We start from the raw sequence: 24,934 nt of genomic DNA, 5'->3' as shown, positions 1-24,934 counted from the left end.
TTGCCTAAATTGAAACATTACGCTCTGACTATTTCTCTTTCTCTGTCTCTGTTTTTGCCTCTGTTATCAGCCACCCCACAGACAGGCAGACAGACAGACAAAGTTCAACTTGGCGGGGTCAATTAAGCTGCGGCAAGCGTAGCATATGATATACATTTATATATAGTAGTACATATATAATTACGATTTGCATATATAGAACCAAAACTGACGTCGTCAACATATCATTCAATTCATACAATTGTATTATGCTGACTAATACACTTGAACTGCAATAAAAAACTGATTACAATAAGAGAAATTTAATGAATTGAAAACGAGATATGCTTAACTTAAAGTTTCGCTTGATTTTATTTTAAATATTTAGTGTTTATATAATTTTTATTTAACAAAATCGATCAGTGTTATTCTATAGCAATTTAATTGGCTTTGAATCCTTATCTATCAATGATTTGCAGTCTTCTAATTCTAATGAAACAGTTTCACTATAATTTGATTAGCAAATGTAATCTAGACTCATTATTTATAGAATATAAATATAATTGACATAAAATTTAAGAATTGGGCTAATTCTTATGAAATAATCCAAAGTTTAAATGGAATCTAGACAAAAAGAAATTCAGTTTGGTTTAACTATTAATCAGATAATTCACAATCTTAAATCTTCTATAGTACATAGAGTAAAACAATTTTTGTTAAGACTTTTCCATCGATCTGGCTGATGAGTTTTATGACTTTGACTTTGTTTTTAGTTAGTTGGTCTATACAAACATAAATATTTACACATAAGAAGCGTCTATTTTAAATATCGTCAGTGTTTTGGCCCCTTGACTTAAATTAGTTCACTTGTTGAAAATTTTTGCTACTTTCAAATGAAAAAGTGAATAAGGCTAAGGAGGGGATGGTTGGCATTAGCTTGAAAGCAAAAAAAACAACAACAAAAAACAACAAAAAACGACAACAAATGGCATTAACAATTTATTTTACTTTTCTTTTCGTTTTCGTGTTTTGTTTTTTGTTCTTATTTTCTTCTATTATTATTCGTTATTTTCTTGTAGCTTTTTGCAGCTGACGTGTTGTGTTATTTTTGAAACCAATTTTTAGTCTCACAATGACGTAATAATGACAAACGCAAATAACTTGGCTAAAAAGCATAGGCGAGAGAAACAACAATGACAATCTCATTGTTTATATCAAAAGTGGCGGCTAGCTTGTTGTTAATTATACTACCAAATACTAGATATATAATTGTGAGTTAAGATAGCTAACTAAGTTGCTCCATTTAAAAGGATAGAACCTCAAGACTTGAGATCACTAAGTTCTAATGAAAGCAATTATAGAAAGTTTGACTCGTTATAGTTTTGAAAGAACTAGAGTTTCGTTTTAAGACAAGAACTTATGGATAAGTTAAAGTTCTGGCTTAAATGCTTTGTATAAGGCAGCGTATATGAACTTCGTGGTACCAGCCAAATAAATTTGTCTTAGTTTTTATTATTATTATATATTCGGCATAAATTAGTTGGCTAAAATTGCACGTTGTGAGGGTCAAATTGTTGATTTGTTAGAAATGCGCATAATTTATATGTACATACATAGAAAACGAACAATTAAACGAGTAAAACAATAACAGAATCAAATGCAATTTTCGCGTTTCGATTTCTAATTGAAATCACTCACAAAAAGAGAGACTGGATCTGCAGCATTGTTTTGAGAATTGCCTTGAAATTGTTGCACAGTTGCAATGTCATTTCGTGCCTAAAGAGTTGACAAGTTCAAGTGCATTGAAATAATTATCAGGCTTGATTGCATTTATCTATATACACACATATATAATATACACTTCCTTTGGCGATAAGCATAATATTTAAAATTATTTACTTTTCTTAATGTTTTTGCCTTGTTTACTTTACTTTTTTTTTGGTTTTTTGATTTTAGTTAGTTATGCAAATTCTGCGAATAAAACAATTAATGAAAAGGAGAAGGCAGAAATCATCTTTGGGTTTTTCATTTTTGTTTTATTCTTGTTGTTTTTGCCGGTTTCTCTGGAAAGGAGAACGTGACCGCAATGCCAAAGTGAAATGGCAAAAGTGTTGAGTGCCATATACATATACATATGTACATATATTTTTTGATAAAAAAAAATATATTATACGAAAAAAGTAAGCCCCATCCAGCTGGCTGATGGTATGCCGATTGTTGTCGGGGTTCGTTTCTGTTTGTGTTTTTTTTTTTTTGGAGTGCCACGAATGTCAATGGCCGGGCATCCCGAGTTTGCCGGCCTTTTTTAGCCACGCAATCAGCCGATTCTTGTCTCCTACCTCTGCTCCAACTACCCCACTTCCTTCCCTTTGACTTTCACTCCTCGCATTGACCATTCCAAGCGCCGCCATTAAAATCACTTTGTCGCTTGTCCATTTTGGGAACGCCCACGCCAAGTAAAAACAGAATGATCCTCAACATAAAGACTGCTTAGATACCCTTTCGAATCTGTAAAGGGTTTTTGGCAAGTCTTTGTTAAATGGTCAAAGAGAAAACGCATATTTAACAATCAAATATAGAAACATTCCTCTTAAAACTATTAAGCTGATTAGCTCATGACTTTGAGTACTCTTCAACTGCAGGGTATGAAATGAAATCAAAATTGAATTTTTGGCTTGGACACATTAATAATTCAAAATTTTGTTGCCAAAAAGTGCAGCAACACCCCTCAGAATGAAAAAACAACAAATTATATTAATAATATTTCAAAGAAGCATGCCCAAAAAGGGGGAGGGGGAAGCCACAGAAAATATATAATGTCATTTCTCGATTTGAGGAACAGAACACATAAATTCTGAAGTTAATTCCTATACGGATTCGGATTCCTTTAAGTTCCAGTGTCAAATTAATCAGACTTTTTTTCGGCGGTTGCTTGGCTTGGCTTGGTTCAGGCTCGAAACAAGCCCAAAAGGTGGCAGAAGGTAGAAGGGCGTGACGGCAACGGCGACGCCACACAATTGACAAATTTGCATGTGATGTTCATACACACACACACACACACACAGAAAAGTTGATATATGTATTTATGTTCTGGCGGCAAAAAAAAAATATAATTTTGTTTGCTTTTTTTTAAGCAGTTTATTGAACTTTTTGCCTAATGAATATACTTGGATTGTCTTTCTATATAGACAGACATGTAGCAACAAAGAAGGGGGTAGAAAGAGAGACGGAGAGGGAGAGAATGTGAGATAGACTGTTGACTGTCACGCCTTTGGGATATACGAGTATTTACCAAAGGTGTGTATCAGATACGAGATACAATAAATGGCAAAGGAGTAGATAATTTTAAATGGCTTGAAATAAGTTGTAAGTTCGTTTAACTTTTTAATGTTTGAAAATCGCAAGTTTTATAACAATTGCGGTCCTTGTTTATAGCTCGACATGACTTTAATGGTAACTTAATCAAAAGTAAATGGAAAACATTTTAGAAAGAAACATAGGAGAACTTAATATAAAGGGCAGAGATGGCCCAGGAAACTGAGAATCGCCTGCAATCCATCAATTTCACTTGTAGTTACCACTTCCTTGCTCTTTTGTAGCTGTTTTATTTCAAAGTTACAAGGTAATAATTGCATACAACACGTTTAACGTGACCACGCCCCCACACTCAATGCATTAAGATTCACACTCGAAAAGCAAAAAAAAAAAAGTACAGTGCGTACTCGCGCGTATGGCTAATAAAATGACGCGACATTGGTCTAGGAATAATTTATTTAAATGCATTTTGTCGCGACACGCCAACAACAAAAACAATAACAAAAAACAGAAAAAACAAAAACAATGAATTGAAGCGGCAGCGAACACAACTTCAACCTTCAAACACCCAAGTTGGGGGAGTTCATAGAAATTTATGGCAAAGTTTTGCAGCAATTCCAAGGAAATGGCAAACAAACGACGCGTCATTCGGGCGCCAAAAACCAAAAAAAAAAGAGAGGAAGGGAAGAGAGAGAGAGGAAAAGTAAGGACAAAAAGGACACTGAATGCAGTAGACACAGACATCAAGAGAATGTGGGGTCAGGGACAGAGATAGTAAACTGGACAGCAAGTAAAAACCAGACAAGACACAGTAAAAGTTGTTTTCACTTTTCACTTTGGCTTGCATTCAGCTGGCCAATTCCAAGAAATAACCAAAAAGGGGGGGTCCCCTGTCTGACCGCAACAATCAAATCGAGAACGTTTGTCCTTTTGCCAAGAGCCAAAAACGTAACGAAATTATAGAAGACAGCTCGTTGGAGCTCTAGCAAGGTAAATGGTTTTGGGCGAAATTACAAGGCAAACAACTCAATCGTACTCAATTTTTGTATTTTGTTCGTTTCCTTTTGGGTTTTTCCTGTCCTGCCAAATTATCAGAAAGTAACAACTAAATCTCTATACGTCTGTCTTATTTTATTGTCTTTCGCCTTGCTCGTTTTCTCATTAGTAATCCACTTAAATCATTAGCACAAAATTAACCAAGTGCAATCAACTTCACGCTGCAATTAAGTCCACCTCACTGCAATATATAATTATAGACATATGTTTCTACTTACATATATTGTTGCATGTCCGAAAAAAAAAACACAAAAGAGAGCAAAAAGCGTTAACCAAAGCTTAAATAGAAAACTGTATTTGCCATATTTTTAGGCCAATTCTAAATTGATTTGGTAAGTATGTACATCATATGTAGGTGTTAGGCCCAAGACAATGGAAAGTTATTGTCTTCAATTCGTAGCACATCAAGTGTTTCCTTTCATGACATGCCCACGACTCTCTTCTACTGACGATCGCAACAACAACAACAACAGCAACCAATCAAAGACGCCCACAAATCGAAAATTCCTCCAAAATAAGTTGAGCTTTTGCGAAAGTACTACACTTGAAATTCATTATGAAATTGATGGCCTATAAAATATCTATCAATCATAACATAATTTTATATAGAAAATTATATTTCTCACTCTATATCTCATCTAGAATTGTTAGTTCTAGACATCTAATATGAAGTTTAGTTCTTGCTTTTGTTAGAATTTCAACTCTATAATTGTATGACATAGTTATTATAAAACTCTTTTCGAAAATGCGTTCAATAGGAAACATTGGGCTCTCCAAGGAAGGAACTCTCAGCTTATAAGATGTCATTATAAAGGACGACTCAAGTCCCTCGATTGGTGAAATAAGGGAATTTTAATAGTAAGCCATCTAAAAGTCAGTATACTCTTTACTTTATTGTTTTTAATAAGTAAAAAGTACGATGAGGGAAAAAAAAACTTCATAAATCGTAAACTCCTACACAACATCGACAGTAAACAAAAAGTTTTTGTGTACTTGCCATATTTAGAGATATTTCAGTTAATTAAAAGTGTTTTTTGAAATTATGTGCCAAAGAAAGTTGCTCTGTCTCTCATTCCCATTCATTGGAGGCGCCCACCCTGAATTACTCGGACTCCTACACCAACTTCTAGTTACTTGTTGTTGGCTGTCTACTTAAGTTTCGCTGGCTCGTGTCAGCAACATTTGACTCGTTATTACTCTTTGAACCCGCCCCAATTGGTCGCTCTCATACATTATGGAAAGTAATATGTATCTCATATGTCCGAGTATCAAGTGTCACGCAAATGTACAAATTCTGTATCTCTGTGTGTGGTTCATATGTTAAAGGGTCAAACATTTGGACTTGGACTTTGCTTACTTTCTATGCTACAATTATAAATGCAACAAAGTAAATGTAATCCCCTCTTTTTTTTTTTTTTTGTTTTCTTGAAGCGGAAAGTGAGTAGAGAGTGACTTGATAAATTGTCACGACATTCGCACGTGTGCAAGATATGGCCAACGGCGCCGGTTTCGCCCTGAGACAGACCCAGAGCCAGACAAAACCAGACCTGATCAACGGACTGGAAAATGCAATGTGCAAAAATAAGTATATAAAGCAAAAAAAACACAAAAAAATAAAGACAACATGAAATGTTTCATGGCATAGCAACGTGATTTTTTTTGGATTAAAGGGGTGATTTTTGCAGTTAAATTGTAATATTAAATTGGCGGATTAAATTAATCAATAGGCCAGGGTTGGAATTCAAATATTCTGTATCTAAATATAAATCATTTATCGAAATATTTCAGCCATATGCACATGTGGTGTGCGAACAATTCACACATGATGTGATTAGAAACCATTTGAACACTTGCCCATAGTCAATAATATTTCTATTTCTTATCAAGAAATTTTGCTATTGAAAATGAGTTTTGACAAAAAGAATCACGTAGTTGTGTGAACCATTAATCGGGGCGGCGCCATTTTTTGTCGTTTATTTTTTGTTAATTTATCAATAAATAAACAAATTGAATTGCAAAACCAGTAAATAATACATTAAACACGATATTGAAGGCAAATGCCAGATACCAGATAAGCATGTGTGTGTTATGGCATGGTATGTAATATAGGGGTAAGGCTTGCATAGAACTCACGATAACAAATAGAACTTGCCTAGAGAGAAAAGCCCCAAAGGGTTTTCAATTTCCAAGAATTTTTCCCCTTTGCCTATACACTGATAAGCATTATAAGCGTAACAAATGAGCGAGAAAACTATAACACTCGTTGTCGGTCTTCTAGATTTCTAGAAATTTTTAGAATTAACGATAAGACCCCATTGAAGGTAGAAAAATGTGTAGAAAACTCAAAAATGCTTACCACTTTAGGCAATGGCGATAACGGCAAATGGAATAAATATTCATCGCCAAATTCTATGGCATAATTGTCCAGCGTCATTTTGTCTTAACAACCGCTGAGGTGTTAGCTTTTATTTATTTTTTTCAACTATTTCCGAATTTAGTTAGATTTGTTTCCGGCCAAACCGTGAACAAAAAAAGTTCTATTTAAACAAACGCTTTGAAAATGACTCAAAATTCTGATGAAATTTCTTTTGTATTTGTTTTTGGTGTCTGTGTGTGTGTTTATTTTTGCGATTGTTAATATAAAATGCGATCGTGCGAATTTATTTCGCTCTTATACTTTTGTTGTTTTTCTTCGAATTTTTCCGAGAATTGTTAAATTGTTATTTTGTTTTTCTGGCACTGCACTTTTTTGTTTTATTATTTCTCTCGTTCTCTCTCAGTTTTGCTTTTCACGTATATTTCTTGTGAAATATTTTCTTGTTTATGAAATTTTACTTCGAGATGCCGACGATGCGATTCGCGCGGCTAACTTGTTTAGACTAAATGCGTCATCGCTAGTGTATTGCCTTTATATATGCGGCCGCCATCGAAACCAGGCAAAATGCTTTGAGTGAGCGCTTTTTGCTTTATCGCCAAAGAGAGGGAGGGAGAGAGACAAAACGAGAGCGCAAGTGAGTGCGAGAGACTGAGTTTTTGGTATTTCCTGAGCATGGCTGAGCATACTGAGCGTATGAGCAATTTTTTTTTTGTTTTTTTGTGATTTCAGGAGCAGCAGCCGACTTGATATTATATTTTTGGGTTTAACCCAATGAAATGGCCTGGCCTGCATTTTTCTATGCCATTATATAGAGCTCACGTGCCTGGCAATGTTTTGACTTGAGTTTAGTTTCTTTTGCTTGGTTTGTTTACTTAGATTCTATAGCTTTATCTTATCTTTGGCTCGACAATTTAGTTATGACATAAGCAACTAAATTTAACGAAAACATATACGCTTAGTCGGTAAAGTACCACGAATCTATACGACACAATACTATAGCTTTGTGTCTTGGCTCTCTCTTATCTATGAAAATTGTCTGTTTTCATTTTATTTTTTTTTTTTTTTTTTGGGTCGCCAGTGATAGGAGATATAATGATGACATTGCAGGGTGTGCGTTGCAGGTGTTTATTTCTAACCATTTTTACACTTATCTATTGTGGATAAGTTAGCTTTTTTCAATAAATATTGATGATGGAGCTGTGCCATGTAATTTTATGCGGCATTCAATAACAATAACAACAATTACAATTACAATGTATAGAAAAACAAAAACAAAAAAAGGCCACGTTGACCTTGTTTCGCATAGTGTGTAAACGAGAGACGACACTTCTCTATATACATTTGAGCCTTTTTGGTTGGAATTTATACAATATATACAATTTGTAGTACATACGATTGTTGGGAACTGGGTCATGTGACAGTGAACATTTGTTCAATATGAAATGCAGGTCCAATTGCACATGGCTTTACTTACCTGAAATCAAAGTTAAAAGAAATGAAAATTAGTTTAAGGACATTTCAAACATCAAAAATCAAAATATTTCTGTGAATCAGTGAAATACCTCATCAAAGTCTTCAGTTTTTGGTCTTGAGATAAGTAAGTATATATTTTTGAATTTCCATAGAAATTAACAGGCATCATATACATACTATATAAGAATTAAAACTCTTAACCATATCAGCTATGTATGCACATATGTATATGTTTCCATATTACGAGATTAGTCGCGTAGTGTCAGCCAATAGTATTGACGTCATTGAACAAGCAAAAAGGGAAGTTCAGGCTAATTTACCGATCACAATAATTATGATTAATGCGCGGTTTCTTAAGAACAATTGCAGTTGATAAGGTTTCTGTGATATCTTTAGAGGTTTACATCAGTCTTTAAAAATAAAATTGGCACTTTTCTTTGTGTTGAATTTGATTTTTTCTGGTTTTTTGTCATTTTTCTCAGCCAGCTCGTTTATTATTCACTGATAAAGAAAGGCTATACACCGACGAGATAAGATTCCAAGTTCCGTTGCGTGATCCGTACTTCCGGCATTTTGTACGGTGTCGTAGGCCCACATGGTGGTAGTTATGACGATAAGATTTCCCAAAATGGTAACAAAAATAAATCGACCTAAAATCTAAACCACACAATGAGCAATAGTTTGTGCCGAATTGGACTTGTTCTTAAATTTATTGCAACTGTTAGGGCCTTATCAATAATTCTTAAGTGGGTAATTGAAATGAGAAATACGAATATTGTTGAAATAGAGTCAATATAAAAAGTAGACTATAAATAATTTAAAAAAAACTGATTTAATCAGCCATTCTTTTTGTTAATAGTGTTCTAATTAACAAAGGGTCAGAGTCAACTCCTGAAAACCTGTCAGAGTTTTTCTAAATTTTCTAAGATCTAGTCTAGAAATTGCAAATTTTTGTTGTAAAAGATGTTGAGCTCATTGGCAGGAAAACTGCAAGGGAAAACGAAATTCCTAATCGATGTATTGAAATTTTACAACACTGGATTGTTGCAATCCTCATCTATGTCGGGAGTTGGAAAACGCCGAGATCCCTTTCTAGTGAAAGTGGTGCAGGGCAGATCGAGACAACGTAGTATTTGCAGTGCAAAAGATAATCGATATGGCGAAGACAGCTGGTTTTTTAGCTCAACCCCCAAGGCTGAGGTAATGGGCGTGGCTGATGGCGTAGGTGGTTGGAGTGAGTTGGGCATAGATGCAGGACTCTTTGCCCGAGAACTGATGTTTTGGTGTTCAAACTATGCCAAACGGGAGAACTTCGATGGCCGAAAACCACTTGATCTCTTGATTGAGAGTAACAGCGAAATCAAAGGTAAAACGAATCCAGTAGTGGGAAGCAGCACAGCCTGTCTGGTGTCCCTTAATCGACGGGACTGCACCATGCATTCGGCTAATCTGGGTGACAGTGGCTTTATGGTCATCCGAAACGGTCGTTTGCTACATCGTTCCGAGGAGCAAGTACATGATTTCAATTCACCATATCAGTTGACAGTGGTGCCAAATGAACGGTTGGACAATGTGTATTGCGATCGCCCGGAGTCGGCCGACTCGTCTAGATTGCCTTTGCAGGAGGGAGATCTCGTACTTTTGGCCACCGACGGTTTGTTCGACAATGTGCCCGAAAGTCTGATAGTCAAGACCTTAAGCAAATATCAGGGCGTGACTAGAAAAGAAGACTTGCAATTGGGTGCCAATAGTTTAGTGGATATGGCAAGGGATCTTTCGATTAGCCCTTATTTCGAATCACCATTTGCCCTCAAGGCTAAGTTTTATGATATGGATTTTCCAGGTGGCGGCAAGCCAGATGATATAACTGTTCTCTTGGCAACTGTTGCAGTGCCAAGAGATGTCTGAACCTGATCCTGTCTATCAGTTAGAAGAGGCCTCTCACTTGAGGGTGTTGCTGTAGGTGTTTATTTGTGTAAATATTTTATATTTGATGCCTATCAGAAGTCAACAAATGCCAGCGATAAAAATTATTATAGTATAAAACAAAAAGAAAACAAAAAAAGAAAACACCTCATTCATTCAACAAAAATATGAATGAAATGAAAGCGTCTACAACAGCCAGCCAGCCAGCCAGCCCCACTCTACAAATAATAAAAACAGTTGCCGGATGACTCATACACATTTTAACCAGAATTCGTGCGATTATTTAAGCCCCAGTTAGGTGAAGTGAGGCTGAGGGTGGGAGGGGGCCAATTGAGGTCTGCTGGTGTGAGGTGCGGCAAGGTAAGGTGGGGTTAGGGGGAATCTACAACGTGGACGTGCCATGGCCTAGGGCTATAGTCTTCTTTTGCTTCGTCTCTCCCACGCCTACTTTGGCAAAATCGTAGCAAACTTGTTTCTCAGTTGAGAAAACCACTCAAATATCTCGAGTGGGTTAAGAGAGACAATTGAGTGAGTGAGTCGCATGAATTAAATGTGCATACATAAAAAAAAAAAAGCAAAAACGGAAATCCCCATACAACATGGCGAAATTCACACTTACTGGAAGCATACAAGAAAATTTTCTGATAAACAAATCCCCACAGAATGTAAAAGGAAACTATAAACTTTACTATGAGATAAGCCAGTACATCATAATGATCAATTTAATTTGTAAACTACTGACCTCAAAATAATAGAGAAAAATATTTAATCGGAAATGTGATAAGAAGGCTTAGATGGCAATTGCTTGAAGAGAAACTAATCGAAAAACAAATTGTAAGTAGTTCTGGACCAAGAGTTAGACCCATAATCTCAGTTTATACTTTAAAACACTATACACACACACACACACACAGAGATATAAGGGAGGAGTGCATGTTGGGGACTTACAGAATCTTAAGAATTTATTCTGCCCCCTTCTAAAACCCCCTGCCATCAATAACCTGACTTGGCATTTCTTTTATTTCGCACTTTTCAACGCCGTGGCGAATTGAAAACGAACTTGCTGCAACAGAATGGGCCACGGGTTTTGCGTTCATTTGCCTTTTGTGGAATGCGTTGCTGCTGCACCTCTTCTCGGAACGATGCGTCACAAAATAATCCACATCCACTGGCAGAGTAACAGAAAAATGGCCAACAAGGATTGCAGCAGCCTGCCTTGTAAATCTTTCAATATGTTGTCAACTCATAGCCAAACCACTCCAGATGTGCTCCAATTGAATGTTATTGCTACTTAAGTGCAATTTCCGTTAACAATATATGCATTAAATTAACCGAATTTGTGTGTTTGGTCACTATATTACTCAATTGAACGAGTGGGAAAGTTCAAGAAACCCATGGAACAGGCAATCGTTTTAATGATGGCCAAAGTCAAATTTCCAAGAAAAATCGAAGGCACGCACAAGCAGCTTTTGACATTTTCCGTTGTAGTTGTTGTTGTTATTATGGCCTTTTGTTTTGTTGAAAATACAATATGACATAATTCGTTGGCCGACTGGCGTTTGGTGTTTAGGAAAATTAGCATTTGGCAGCCGAAATCCATTCGAATGTATATGTATGTATATATGTATATCTTGTGGATTGACTTTAGCCTAATGCCAGGGCAAGTTTCATTTCAAGTCGTGACGTCAGCAGCAGCAGCAGTTTAACTTTAACCAAATTTGGCTCTCGAAATTGAGCTTCAGGAGGCGATCACTTCGACATTCAACAAGAGAAAAAGAAAACAACAACAATGAGAGAAAAAAAAAACCGGCTTTTCTACGTTTAAGTTAAAAATTAATTGACGTCACAAGTTAATTTCATTAGCAGAGCGCTAAGCTCAACGGCAAAATAAATATATAATTGCACATATGTACAACATACACACATATATGTATATATGTAAATACAATTGTTCAATTTGCCGAGTTGAATTTAAAGAAAAAAATAAACTACAGTTTTTATTATCTAAAACAAACCACTGGATTTTGATGGGTTTCCCCACATTTTCTTTCTTTATTTTTACTGTCGCTAGGAAGGTCCACGATAACAACAATCAGCAGCAACCAGGAACAAAGAGCGAGACCAGATAATAACCATCAAACTTCAAGACAAAAAATCCCCCAAAATAACAAAATTTTAAGTCTGTTCTTATTGCAACAGCGATAAAAAGTATATAATATTTAACACCTTGATACCCTGAGAATCAGGTCAGATATTGAATGAAAGTTTTCGTTTTCAGGTAAAGAATAATATGATTTGGTTAATTGATTGAGTAAAAAAATAAAATAAAATTCGAATTATATACAGTTGAAACATTACGATAAGTTAAACTATAGCTAAGATTAGAGTTTGTAATGAAGAAGTCTATGATATTTAATACACTTAAAACATTTTCGAAAGGGTATAATTATACTTTTTAAAAATTACATTTCTATTCATTCTATTATTTCTATTTCAATTTGTAAGTATATTGATTTTCGGGTTTCTCCTAAATGAAACAAAGAAATGCATTTTATTGAGTGGCCACTGTATTAAACTGTATTATCTATCAACACTTGGCTGGCAAAACAAAAAGTTTTTACAAAATTCAACGAAATTTTCTTGGAACAATTCGAAAGCTAAAGACATATGTACATACATATGTTTGTACGATCAATAAAAACGTTTCTTTTTGAGAGCGAGGACAAACGAAGAATGTCATAAATTTGCTGCACACCCAACCAACGCCAATACCAATAAGAAAACAGTTAAAAGTCAGTCATAAAGGCTATCAAGCGGCTAAAAACACCAACAACTACAGCAATAATTAATTATTTGTGTGCGTATTTATTTATGTAGGTATTTGCTAAAATAAACGAGGCAATTTGATTTTTTATTTATTTTTAGTTGATGCGCACATTAAACAAAAACAAAAAAAAAAAAAAAAAATTAAATGATAGCCGTATCTGAATCTATGCAAATAAAACGTTGTTTAATACCCAAAATGAGAATAAAAAAAATAAAAAGGGTTATTATTGTGACTTTAAAAGCTTTTGCTTTTAATGCATGAACATATTTTATATGCGGCTCGTTGCATAAATATTTTATGCAACAAATAGAAAACAACAACGACATCCACACAAGGCAAACTGAAATGGCAATTTGGTGAATTTCAAGTGCAACTCACGCGCCATATACGAATGAGATGGGGGCCAGGCCAGACCAGACCAGACCACATCACATTTCATCTCTTTCTCCTTCTCCTTCTCCATCTCCTTCTCCAAACTACAACGCCAATTCCATCCCATGGATGAACAGCATACAAACATATGCGAACGACGCGTGAGCCATTTGACATTCTAAGTGAAATACCAGTGAGAACGAACACACGATCAAGTGAAGGGGCATAGAAATGAATAAATAAATAGTGTGTGTAGCAAGCAGCAACGACAATGTGCCAATGTGGCAGATGTATGCCATTTAACCTTGGCATTGGATTTAATTTTGTTGCGAAATTCACACTGCAACATAATTTTGCCAAGTGGCAAATAAAAAAAAGGCAGGCAGAGGCAGGAAAAATCAATCAACTTGATGCATAGAGAATGTAAGTATTAGGAAAACTGTTTGGTTATTAGAGGAAAAATTCAAATTTTGGACATTGAAGGCTTGGTAACGACTTATAGCCTTAAAACGATATTTTTGAGGTGTCCTTTTAACGAATTATGGTCGAAATGGCTGCAACGTATGTATGTACATGGCGCCCAAAAGTAATCCATATCTGGCTAGATCTAGTAGTAAACATTAACTTTAAAAAGTATCCATTTCTTTTTAGTACTATCATAACCTTAATGACATTAGGTTGCATTTCCACACATAAATCGGTGTCATCAATGGTCAACCTTGACCCCCAACCTGACGAGTTGCACCGATTGGCAAAAGAAAGAGACAATAAAAAAACCCATGGAAAGCACGTGCGACTAATAAACATTGACCGACCGAACGACCACCCACTAACCCACCCTCCCCTCCTCTCTTCCGCCCCCTTGTGTTGCAACGCCAACGCAAAAACTCATAGAACAACAAGAAGAAAACGTAAAATGGAAATGCACAAACCGAAAGAGCAAAACAGAATCAAATTGGAAATACTATAACCTTGACATGAGTGGGAAATTGTATTGAAAGTCACTCACTCAAAATCGAATTTGATGACATTTCTCGCATGCGATAGAAAAAGATATCTCTCTCTTACGCTCTCTACGTGCGAGAGTCCACGTATGGATAAGTATCTGTGTGAGCTGACAAGAGAGCGGGGTGCGTGTGTGTGTGTGTGAGCGCGAAAGAGAGTGACAACAACAAAAACGTGTAAATTGAAATTCCAAAGATGTCGACAAAATAAATACGAATAAAACCAAAAACGAAAAAAAACCACAACAACAACAACAACTGTAGAAAGCCACAACAAAATGCGCGAAATACAATTCGGCGAATAATCATAAAAAAAAATACAGGCATACATTTATCTGTGTGTGTGTGTGTGTGTGCGTGTATAAAATATATCGAAATATACATACATACAACAAAAAAGAGCACAAAAAAGTTAACTTTTTTAAACAAGTTTTTTTGTTTTTTTAATTTTATTTAGCGAGTGAAGCGAAATGATGAATTGCAGGAGGAGGAAGGGGCTGAGGGAGGGAGAAAGGAACACAAGCTTAATTGCGTTCTATGCACTCGCACAGGTTCCAGTTTGTTCCCAACACATTTTCTTTTTCTAAAATACCCTAGACTCCACAACAAGGGTATATCACTTCTGGCCAGAAGCTTGTAAGCAACTTTTAACTTACACAAAATACATATTTCCAACAAAAACTAGTTTGAAATAGAGAAAGGTTTGAGCTAATCGATTTTGTAAGCCCTTGTCTTTATACATATGTATGTATGCACTTATATTAGTCCAATTGGAACGATCTTGTTAGAGTATTGAACTTACGGTTAAACCGGGCCTTTTGGGTAATTTTATTGTTTTATGTAGAATATGCCATAAAATAAGAATCACTTACGATAAGATTGCGAGTTGTTGTTGCTGCCCGTGTTGCTGTTGGTGTCGTCGTTGTCGATATCGTTGCCGACAGATCGGCGGGCAGAAAGTCCAATTGGTCTGATGTTTCTCGTGTCCCAGTCGTCGTCGCCGTCGCCGTCACCTCCAACCCATTGCTGTTGTCGTCGTTGTTGTCCTCCTCATCAGGCTTTGGCTTTGTGGTTGTGGTCTTCTTTGTTATTGTTGTGCGTTCGACTTTAACTTTCATTGTGACTGCTGCAGCTACAGCGGCGCGCCAACAACAAATTGCATGTGCGGGTGGCGAGTGCTCGTAAACGTACTCCTTGCTCTCTCGCTCTCACAGTTTTTTGTTTTTTGTTATTGTTGCTTTTAATCACTCCTCTCTTTTGCACTTTTTTCTTTTCCAGCTGTCGAATTGTTGCTGCTGCCGTTGTTGGTTAAAAGTTGTTAACGGTTCGCATAGAATTCTCTAGATTAAATTGCCACGCCACGCCCCGCGCACATAGTCGTTACGTTATGCTATGCTATTGAACTTTGTACGCGTTTCGTAATTTTATGTTGTTTTTCTTTTTTACTTTATTTTTGATGTTGCATTCTGGCGTGTAGATAACATAAATATACACTATTCTCACTTGGGAGAGGAATGTTTTTTCTTTAAGCACTTGTGAGGCAACCAAAAACTCGTTACAACATTTAACAGGAATAGTTACAATAATAATAATAGTAATAAATATAATAAAAACGTTTTGTCCGTTGCTTTCTATCTCACTTTAGTCCACAGTGACCATATGTAGGCAAGACAGAGAGAGAGAGAGAGTGAGGGAGGTAAACCAGAGGGAAGCAGAGAAGGCAAATGTTGTATAGAGAGACAGAGGAAGAGAGAGAGAGAGACAGAGAGTCTAAAATATACACTATCTGATTGCTTGTGTATATGAATGCGAACGTTACGTAGAAAAGTGAGGGCCGAGGGGTGGGAGGAGAAGAATATTGGGTTTGGTTGTTGGTTTTTGCTTTGAACTGATGATATTAACTACGCGGAGATTTGGGGGGAACGCAGCCGCGTGGCTTTCCGTTGCCGTTGCTGCAGTCGCGTTGACTTAACAAAAAGCGAAAAATAACTGAGCAACTAGCTCCGAGACAGCAACAGACCGCCGCCGCCATCCACCATCGGGTGACGTCTTGGCCATTGCGAGACACATGTACATACACACAGATACACTCACACACACGCACATGCTTGTGTAAGTGTGCACGCTGGAAATTTTTCATTGTATGAGAAACCAGGGCTGCACGCCACATGGAACCAGTCGGAATAGCAAAAAACAGTTAAATAAAGATTAATAGAAAGAAAGACACCCATTTATCATTCTTATTGTTTGTTTTTACAAGCAGGTGACCTATTTTTATTTAATTTGTGTTTTATTATTCATTAAAGAAGAAGTTATACAGAAAGATGTGAAAGGGAATACGTTACGTAAGTGAACCAGTAATGAAGTTTGAATTTCGTTTACCGTTATAAAATAAAGTTTTTCTGGTCATGTTTCTTGATAAAATGTTACGAGAGCTGATTTCATGTAAAGGTAACCACTTCGTTGCTAGGTCCTTTGCGGAGTCCTTATGAAAGTCGTCACCTCCCTGCTACAGGGCATTTATAAATCGGATTTAATCTATGTACTCTATTTTGCATAACGAACTAGTCACTACTTTCTGCTCCATTTCAATTTCCGTGGCCCTGACGAATAGCTAGACATAAGCAAACCACACAATAAATGTTCGAATGTTAAGGCAAGAGGCGCAAAAAGATACAAAGAGAGCTCACCCTCACAGTTACAACAAAAACGTGTGAGTGTGTGCTCACTCAATGGCTACATTTATCGCATGCGAGAGGCATGAGTAAGATTTACCGGCTGCCACTCTAACTCAGCCATAAGTCGTTGCACTCACTCAGACTGTAAATTTGGCGCGCAACTCGTTGTTGACTGTTTTGTTTTGATTTCATAGCCGCCTCTCTCTCTCACTCTCTCTGTCTCACGGTTTGTCTGCCTGGCTGTGATTCTCGCTCACCCACTCATTCAATGTATCCATCCCTCTTGCTTGCACACACAGAGTTCATCTCTGTCGCTCTGTCAGGCCACTCTGGGCACATGTTTGGATATATTATGTATGCCAAACTGGCACGCATTGCTATGGATGACGATAGGATGACTCATCGGGGTTTTTACACACGGAGGCTGTTAAAGGAGGGGTCTGGGCCTCCAGCATGGAATTTTCATGGATACAGATATACAGGTTTCCCCGACACAAGTGGCAAGTGGCAACAGCCAGTTAATGAGCCCGTGAATCCGTGAGATACATGTAGTTGTCTTGGTATAGATGGGCGCGTGCTAAATGCATAGGCATATCCACAATTCAGCAGCCATTAGGGGCAGGTAGCCTCAATCTAAATAAATCTGAATGGTTTTTGACCATTAACCGCCTATGCCTCTCCCTGCAGGACACACAAAAGAGACACACACCGATAAGCCAATGCGTCTGAGTCTGAGTGCTGCTGGCGTCGCCAGCACTTCCAATTGACTGACTGACTAAATGACTGGACAGACAGTCGAAGAGAAGGTGAATCGCAGAACCGACCGTTTCAAGGTTAAGCCATGAGGGTTAATTGTGCAATTTGAGACTGCATTAGGTAAAACAGAGCGGAAAAGGATGTTTCAATCGAAAATAACTGATTAAAGGAAACCCTTGCACTTCCTTGCCAACTTACAGTGACTTCTAATAAACAAAATGGTAACCAATACCAAAAGATTTAAATAAAAATATCGTATGATATATGAGTTTTGATACTAAACAATTTCCAATGTCCTTGGCGGTCCATATGCAAGAAATTTCTTTATATTGGAGGTCAGAAAACGTAGTGACATCATCTCAGAATTATTTCAATATTTCCCACGATTCATGGCAATTCTCAAGTCTCTTAAAAAATCTCTCGCCATATTTAAGCCGCCTTAACGATCCAACAACTTTTATTGAAATTGTTTTTAGAAATATCGAAATTATCGTCTGAGTGCTAATAAAAGATGCCATTTATTATTGCGCGCCGTAAAATTTGATGTAAATGTGAAAGGAAATTAACCAGAGGTACTATATACTAGGTACTACTAGCATAACATTTCTGTTTAAGACTGAAAGATATTTTGCTGCCGTATTTTCCAATTTAAAGTTCTACAGTTTTCAGTTCTATAATGATATTCAAATCTGATTCAATTTATATCACACACTTAATACTTGTCACAAAAGTTATTAACTAAAACAATCTCAGTCTTGTAAAACAGATCATTTTATAAATTTAATACGTTGTAGTAATTGTAACTTGATTTTTAAGTTGTTTTCATGCATCTGATATGCATCGTCTTAGGAATGATCACGTCATTGTTGTTTATATCATCAAATCAAAGTGACTGACTACGTCATCATTTTGATTGTAACTCACTTGGATTTCATAGAATTTGTATTAAATTTCTTCGAATTAATTGCTTAATCATGAAATAGAGATTTCATAAGCTCCAACAGATGTGATAGGAAAAATATAAACGTTTATATATATAGTGCATGAAGGGTATTTCCGACACATGCTAAGCACAGGGTAGGTAAACTAAAAAAACAAATAAATAAACAAAGAAACAATCAAGATCTAGAAAAGACAAAGACAAATTGAATGATATGGAAACCTGCGGATCTATATCTCTATTCTGATTCACTTATATCAATATTATAACTTTGAAATTTGAGACAGAAAATAGTATGAACTAATTATTCTAATGGAGAACATAAGACTTTAAAAATGTTCCATATAAATTCTTAACAAAACATTCATAAAAAACAAAACTTTATTTGTAAGTTCCGTCAGCCAGAAGTGAAATAGTCCGGATCTAATCTAATTCTTGTTGGTAAATCACTTTGAGATCGATAAGAATTAAGTAGAGAGTAAATTATGTTGTTAAAAATGGCTATTAATTATTTCCATGTAAATATTTAAATTCCAATTTATTGTAAATATATGTAGATATAAATCAAAGTGTTAACAATTGGATTAATCATATAAGCAGTTATTTCCGCCACAATTATAAAACGATGACTGGCAAAATGGAGAAACGGAAATCTAAGCTTTCCCTATCGTGGGAGATCGCCAGTTTCTATATAGTGTCTGTAAAATCAAAAACACATTTAACAATAAAATTTAGACCATAAAAATTTCAAACTTTTCGATCTATTTTTATGCAATTGTTGGCAAAAGACCTTCGGTTGAAACATCTGAGTTTGAGTTTACGCTAATGGGCTAAAAGGGGGCGTAACTATAACTACTACTGACGATTGCAACACTTTTGCAACGCATTAAAATGATTAACGAATTTAATGAGTTTGTTGTAGAACACTTTTTGCACTAAGAAACAAGTGGGGAAAACAACAGGGGAAAAAAAAAAAAACGAAGCTAAATGCGATGCCCATTAAAAATAAACAAGAACAACAACAACAACCAACAAAAGTTAAATGACTGCAAATTAAAGTAGTTAATTTCGAGCACTTAATTGTTTTTGTAATAATTAATAAGAAAAACAAAAAGAAATATAAAAGGAAAAAGTCAAATAAGCCCCCAAAGTTCAAGGGCCACAAAAAAAAAAGAAGTCTTTAAATTAAAACATTAAAATCATTTAACAAGGTTTTACTAAACAGGCCTAGCGACTAAATAAATATTTCTTTCAACACTTAAGTGTGACAATATGGGTAATTAATTAATTTGTTTAAAATATAAACAAAGAGGGTAAAAGTGTTTTGATCCAGACTTGTCTAAGAAACTTTAACTAAAGTTATGTTTGGCTTTAAAAGAATGTCAATACCCTTAGTAGAAAGTTTGATAAAGTTTAATAAGGATAATACAATAACCTAGTACGTATTATTATACTAAATTTTATCCAATCTTTTTATGGTTTTTTATATGACAAAGCCGAAATTGTCTTATGACTAAAAGAAAAGTTTTTAATCGACAAAGTTATATGAGTAAAGTTGGGTTTATTTCAATATTTTCGTCACCTCCTGGAAAGAACCATCTGAGGCTATGATCAAAAGGAAATTACCATTTGGGTTAATGAGTTATCAAACCACATAAATCTCCATACTATATATTCCATTCCTTTCTGTGGCTTCTCTGTGAGAGTTCTCTCTTTTCATACTAATACGAATTATATATCATCTCACTTATCTCCACCATAACTTAAAATAGGTTTTGCAGCTGGTCTGATATAAATGTGGTCAAGTTTAATCCCTTTGAAAGTTTAATTTTGGAATGCTGTATAATCCAATTGCTCATGCCATGGATTATATATGTTAATGATTCAGATCTGCTGAAATTTAGTTTTTATTTTTTGTACAAAACCACATTAATTCCATGAAACTAAGATTAAAAAAAGAACTGGATGTACAATGCAAGTAATCTAAAGTTGGTTGAGTTCAAAAGAAATTTAACTATATATAAACATATTTGCTGGGCGATGGACAGACGAAAACCTTGCCAATGGGGTCTGTATTGTAGATAAGAATGGATTGACTTTTAGTCAAATAAAGGTATGTCTACTTTTGAGTCGCTTTACACTTGGTATTTCCGTTTTGGGTCTCATATTATATATGTACATACATATGTGCGCAATTTCTGCGCTACTTTGCTTCATTGCTTCGTTTTACAGCTTTTTCTCACTTCCTGGCCTGGCCCACTGGGTGAGCGAGGCACTTCGTGACTTTGCAATTGCCATCTTATCTGGACTCTGTGGTTGTTGTGTGGCGTGTGTTCGTTGTCATCGTCGTCAGCATTCAAAGATGATAAGTTTGTACGTCAGTTCTAGGTTAGACTGTTGGTCGCCAAATGTGTCATAATTCATATTTTTAATTCATGACGTTTACTAGTTAGTTGGTTGCTTTTAATGTCTGAATTGTTTGAATCGGATTCAGGGACTCGTTTGCCGACAAAGTTGATTAAACTCTTCAGTATTTTTATAACTGTCTGCTGGATTAATTTAAAATTCAGTTTGCCCCAACAACCACCTTTGAGCTCCAGTTTAAACAAATTAAATTACTCAAAATGTATTTTTGATTGTTTTGATGGGGTGCGGCATTCCCACGCCCTGGTATAATAATATTTACATGAGATAAACAGACAATTGTCAAAAACTAAGTAACATTTTAAACCCATACATACGTATACGTAATGTATGTATGTCTACAGATAAAGCATACGCCCCGTGTCACAAGAGCTTTTGTTAGCCGCCATTTTGCAACAGCATCCCAATTGGGAGGATCACTTTGAAGACAGAACACAACGAAAAGGCATCATGCACTCCACCTTTTGCATTTTGCAAGCTCCGCCCATAAAATCGTTAACTCAAAGGCGACAACAAATCACAAAGCGCCAGCGAAAGAGATGAGGCGAATTAAAGCGAGATGGGAAGAAAAGTAAGCTCATTTGTATGTAAGTCTTCTCTCATAAACTCTAAATATATATTCATTTGTAGAAATGGCTAAAAGTCCACAAGGACTAAAACTTATAAAACTATTAATGGATAATAAATTCTTAAGGAATATGGTAAATTCTCCATACCGTAAAAAATAGGTGATAAAAAAAACATGTCAAATGGCAATTAAGTAACTTTTGAGATTTATTGATACTGTTTTTTTTTTTTTACTGCCAATAGTTCATTAAATGCAAAATCCATTTCTGGTATCATGTTTCATATAAGACTAAACGCAGTTCGGATTCTCTGTCTATAACAAAGGTAACATCATTTAAGCCAGAAAGTTCGAATTCTATTTCTACAATCTAGTATTAATCTTAATTAATTCTTTCTTCTTTTGGCAAATAAATAAATCTCTCTCCTTTTTAACTGCTGCTTAAGCCAATTCGTTAAATAATTAAGTTTAGTTTGCCTTAAACAATTAGCCATGCTAAAACTTTCAAGGCCAATAGATCCATTGGCGAAATTTGATGATGCAAATAAATTATATATATTTTTATATTGTGAAAGTATAAAATCTTTTTAACTTACATTGTTTGAGTCCACACCATATTTTCCCTCTAGATTATGCCGCAATACTTGCGTCGGTGTACAATCCTCTAAATGTCTTTGAAGTTGTTGATGTTGATGTTGATTTTGTGTTGTCCGATTTGTTAGGGGAATAAGAAATGACTGTTGTTGTTGTTGTTGCTGTTGCTGTTGCATATGATGTTGCCTTTGTTGTTCTTGTTGCAGTTGCTGTTGTTGGTAGCAGGACGAGGTAAAACAATTGGCTATTTGAGCTTGCGTGGTTGTTGTTGGTATTGAGTAGTAAGTTTGTTGCATATATTGTTGTTGCTGATGTTGATGCTGCTGCTGCTGCTGCTCTTGTTGCACCAAGTGATGATTGTAATTGATATTCATGTTGTTGTTGTTATTGTTGTTGTTGTTATTGTTATTATGGCGTTGCTTATTATTATTGTTTATGGCTATCCAGGAGGCAGCTCGTTGCTGTTGTTGCAACTGCATGATGTTGTTGTCGTTGCTGTTGGTATTGCTATTATTGTTTGTATTATTGCTGTTGTTTGTCCAAACATTATAATTCTGTTGTTGTTGTTGTTGTAGCATTTGCAACTGTTGCTGTTGCTGTTGTTGTTGGTGATGCTGTTGCTGCTGCAGATTATTATTACTGTTGTGTTGCATTTTCCTTGGCAATCATCAACAAAACACAAAACAAAACAAAAACAACATCAATTGTTGGCATTTATCATGCGAGTTTCCTTTTTTTGGTTCTCTTTATGTGTTTAAATTTTTGTATCTTTTTTCGGTTTATCTTTGTTATTTATTTAATTACAATTATCACTTCAATTTCAATTTGGTGCTATTTAAAATTTAAATAATATTATTTACAATTTTTGGTCACTGCTGATTGAGAGAATTTTCAACTGATTTATAATTTTACTTGTATATTTCTTTGTGTATTTTTATAGGCACTTAATTTTTTGTTTTGTTTCTTCTATTTTTTTTTTTGTTGTTGTTGTATTTTGTGTAATTCCACACACAAATGTTTTATCCAACAGTTTTCACTTGAAGAGAAATGACTCAACTTCTGTCTTCTGACTTAATTATATAACAATTTCCTTTATAGATTTTCGCATTTTATTTTGCTTTTCAAATTTAATGTTTAAAACGTTTATTTATACATTTTCTTTTTTTATAAATTTTTCTTCGGCTCGGTCTTCCGGACCTTCAACCCCTTTACAGCACGTGCAAGCCAAATGATTTCAAGTGGGTGGACGGCAAATGATTTGGCATTAACGGTAAACGAAGCGTGTGTACACTCAGATGCACACATACACAGACAGCAGAACACGCATACAAGTGTCAGCCATTTGCAACTTCTGGCTCCACTTTATCCACGGGCTGCGCGCACGGATTAAATTACGTGATAAACAAGCAAAGTCGAAATCGAAATTGAAATCGAAGTAAACACAACAGACGCAATTTTAATTATTCTTATTATTATAAATTTTTTTTTTAATAATTATTTTTTTGTATATACATAATAACACAATTTTTGCACGTTTTGCATTTGTTTGTTAAATTATTGAATTTTTCGTAATTTTTGTTTTGTTTTTTCTTTCAGTTGCTCCTGTCCCCAGCACTTCCATACGACAGTACGGCAGAAATTGTATTAAAACTCGAAATGAAAATCGAATTTTGATAAACCTGCGGCTCAGAAAAAAAGGCACAGATACTCACACACAGACACCAAGATACACTCGCACACACGGGTAGACGCTCGCGCACACACACACACACATACGTACAACAAAGTAAACAGAACCGAAGTCAAGCGAACTGAAGCGAAGTCTATTCGGTTTTTGGCGATCAGTTTTTTCTTTTCTTTTTTTGTTGTCGCGCTCTCAGCCAGGTTCTGAGCTGCAAAAAGGCTTTAAAACTTGTTGCAAAAAAAAAAAAAAACAACGAAATTTTACAAAATTTGGTTAATTGTTTTTGTTGTTGTTGTTGTTGTGACTAATCGTTTGTTGTGTGTGTGTGTTCTGTCTGGGGTGGCCCAGCTTTAAATGTCCAGCCACCTTTTCGATTCAATTCGTTTGCTCATAGATCGGAGAACACCGGCCGCGTTGTTGTCGTCTTCTTGGCTGCTTTTGCCTGTCTGCGGACGCTCAATAATTTTGTTAGTTGGCGTTGACGTTGACGCCGTCGCTGTTACCCGTTGTCCGTTGCCGTCGATCTGTTTTGTATGACTAATCCAAGTAGGCACGCGGCAGGCAGCAGAAAAACCAAGCAGCGCCAACTACAATAACATTATACAAATAAATATACATATGTACATATGTATGTAAGTATGTGCAGAATAGGCTGAACTAGCAACAACATCAAACAAGTGCGAGAACCCCCTGGATTATACCTATTCTAATATTATGGTAAGCTTATTTAGGTCAATAGTTGGCCAAAGAGAGACCAAATGTCACTGATATAAGCCATTTACTTTATTAACCACACTAGAAACAAGTATTTGCCAAATAAAGTCAAATTTTGACAATTTTAGATCCTAAGAGAAGAAAAATAGAAGAAAATTTCAGCAAGCTAATCCCCGTCGTGGAATTCCTTCTAATTCCTTCATAATGTGTTGATCTACAGGGTATCTGAGAGTCGTTTCAGTTGTATGTA

General features: G+C 35.7%; 2 protein-coding genes across 4 annotated transcripts in view; one reads left to right on the top strand and one right to left on the bottom strand.

Moving 5' to 3' along the window:
- kay (transcription factor kayak) overlaps positions 1 to 22,954 on the bottom strand; it is a 29,214-nt gene extending 6,260 nt beyond the window's left edge. Inside the window, exon 1 of one of the 3 annotated variants that reach the window (XM_068298932.1) lies at positions 22,289 to 22,954. In XM_068298932.1, coding sequence (XP_068155033.1) covers positions 22,289 to 22,939 — 651 coding nt within the window. In that variant the 5' untranslated portion in view covers positions 22,940 to 22,954. Of the gene's footprint in view, positions 1 to 6,706; positions 7,219 to 15,201; positions 16,316 to 22,288 lie in introns of those variants that run through there. The other 2 variants (XM_068298933.1, XM_068298934.1) reach the window with 2 other exon arrangements.
- fig (fos intronic gene) lies at positions 9,069 to 10,398 on the top strand. Its single transcript, XM_068298935.1, has one exon. The coding sequence runs from the start codon at positions 9,164 to 9,166 to the stop codon at positions 10,106 to 10,108; it is 945 nt and encodes a 314-aa protein (XP_068155036.1). The 5' UTR covers positions 9,069 to 9,163; the 3' UTR covers positions 10,109 to 10,398.
- Positions 22,955 to 24,934: the final 1,980 nt, after the last annotated feature.

This window comes from Drosophila tropicalis, unplaced genomic scaffold (assembly GCF_018151085.1).
Source record: "Drosophila tropicalis isolate 14030-0801.00 unplaced genomic scaffold, ASM1815108v1 contig_878, whole genome shotgun sequence".
NCBI classification, from domain to species: Eukaryota; Metazoa; Arthropoda; class Insecta; order Diptera; family Drosophilidae; genus Drosophila; species Drosophila tropicalis.
This window is presented reverse-complemented; position numbering and strand designations above follow the sequence as displayed.

Coding starts and splice junctions, on each gene's coding strand:
- fig (XM_068298935.1), top strand. CDS start 9,164: ATGTTGAGCTCATTGGCAGGAAAACTGCAAGGGAAAACGAAATTCCTA.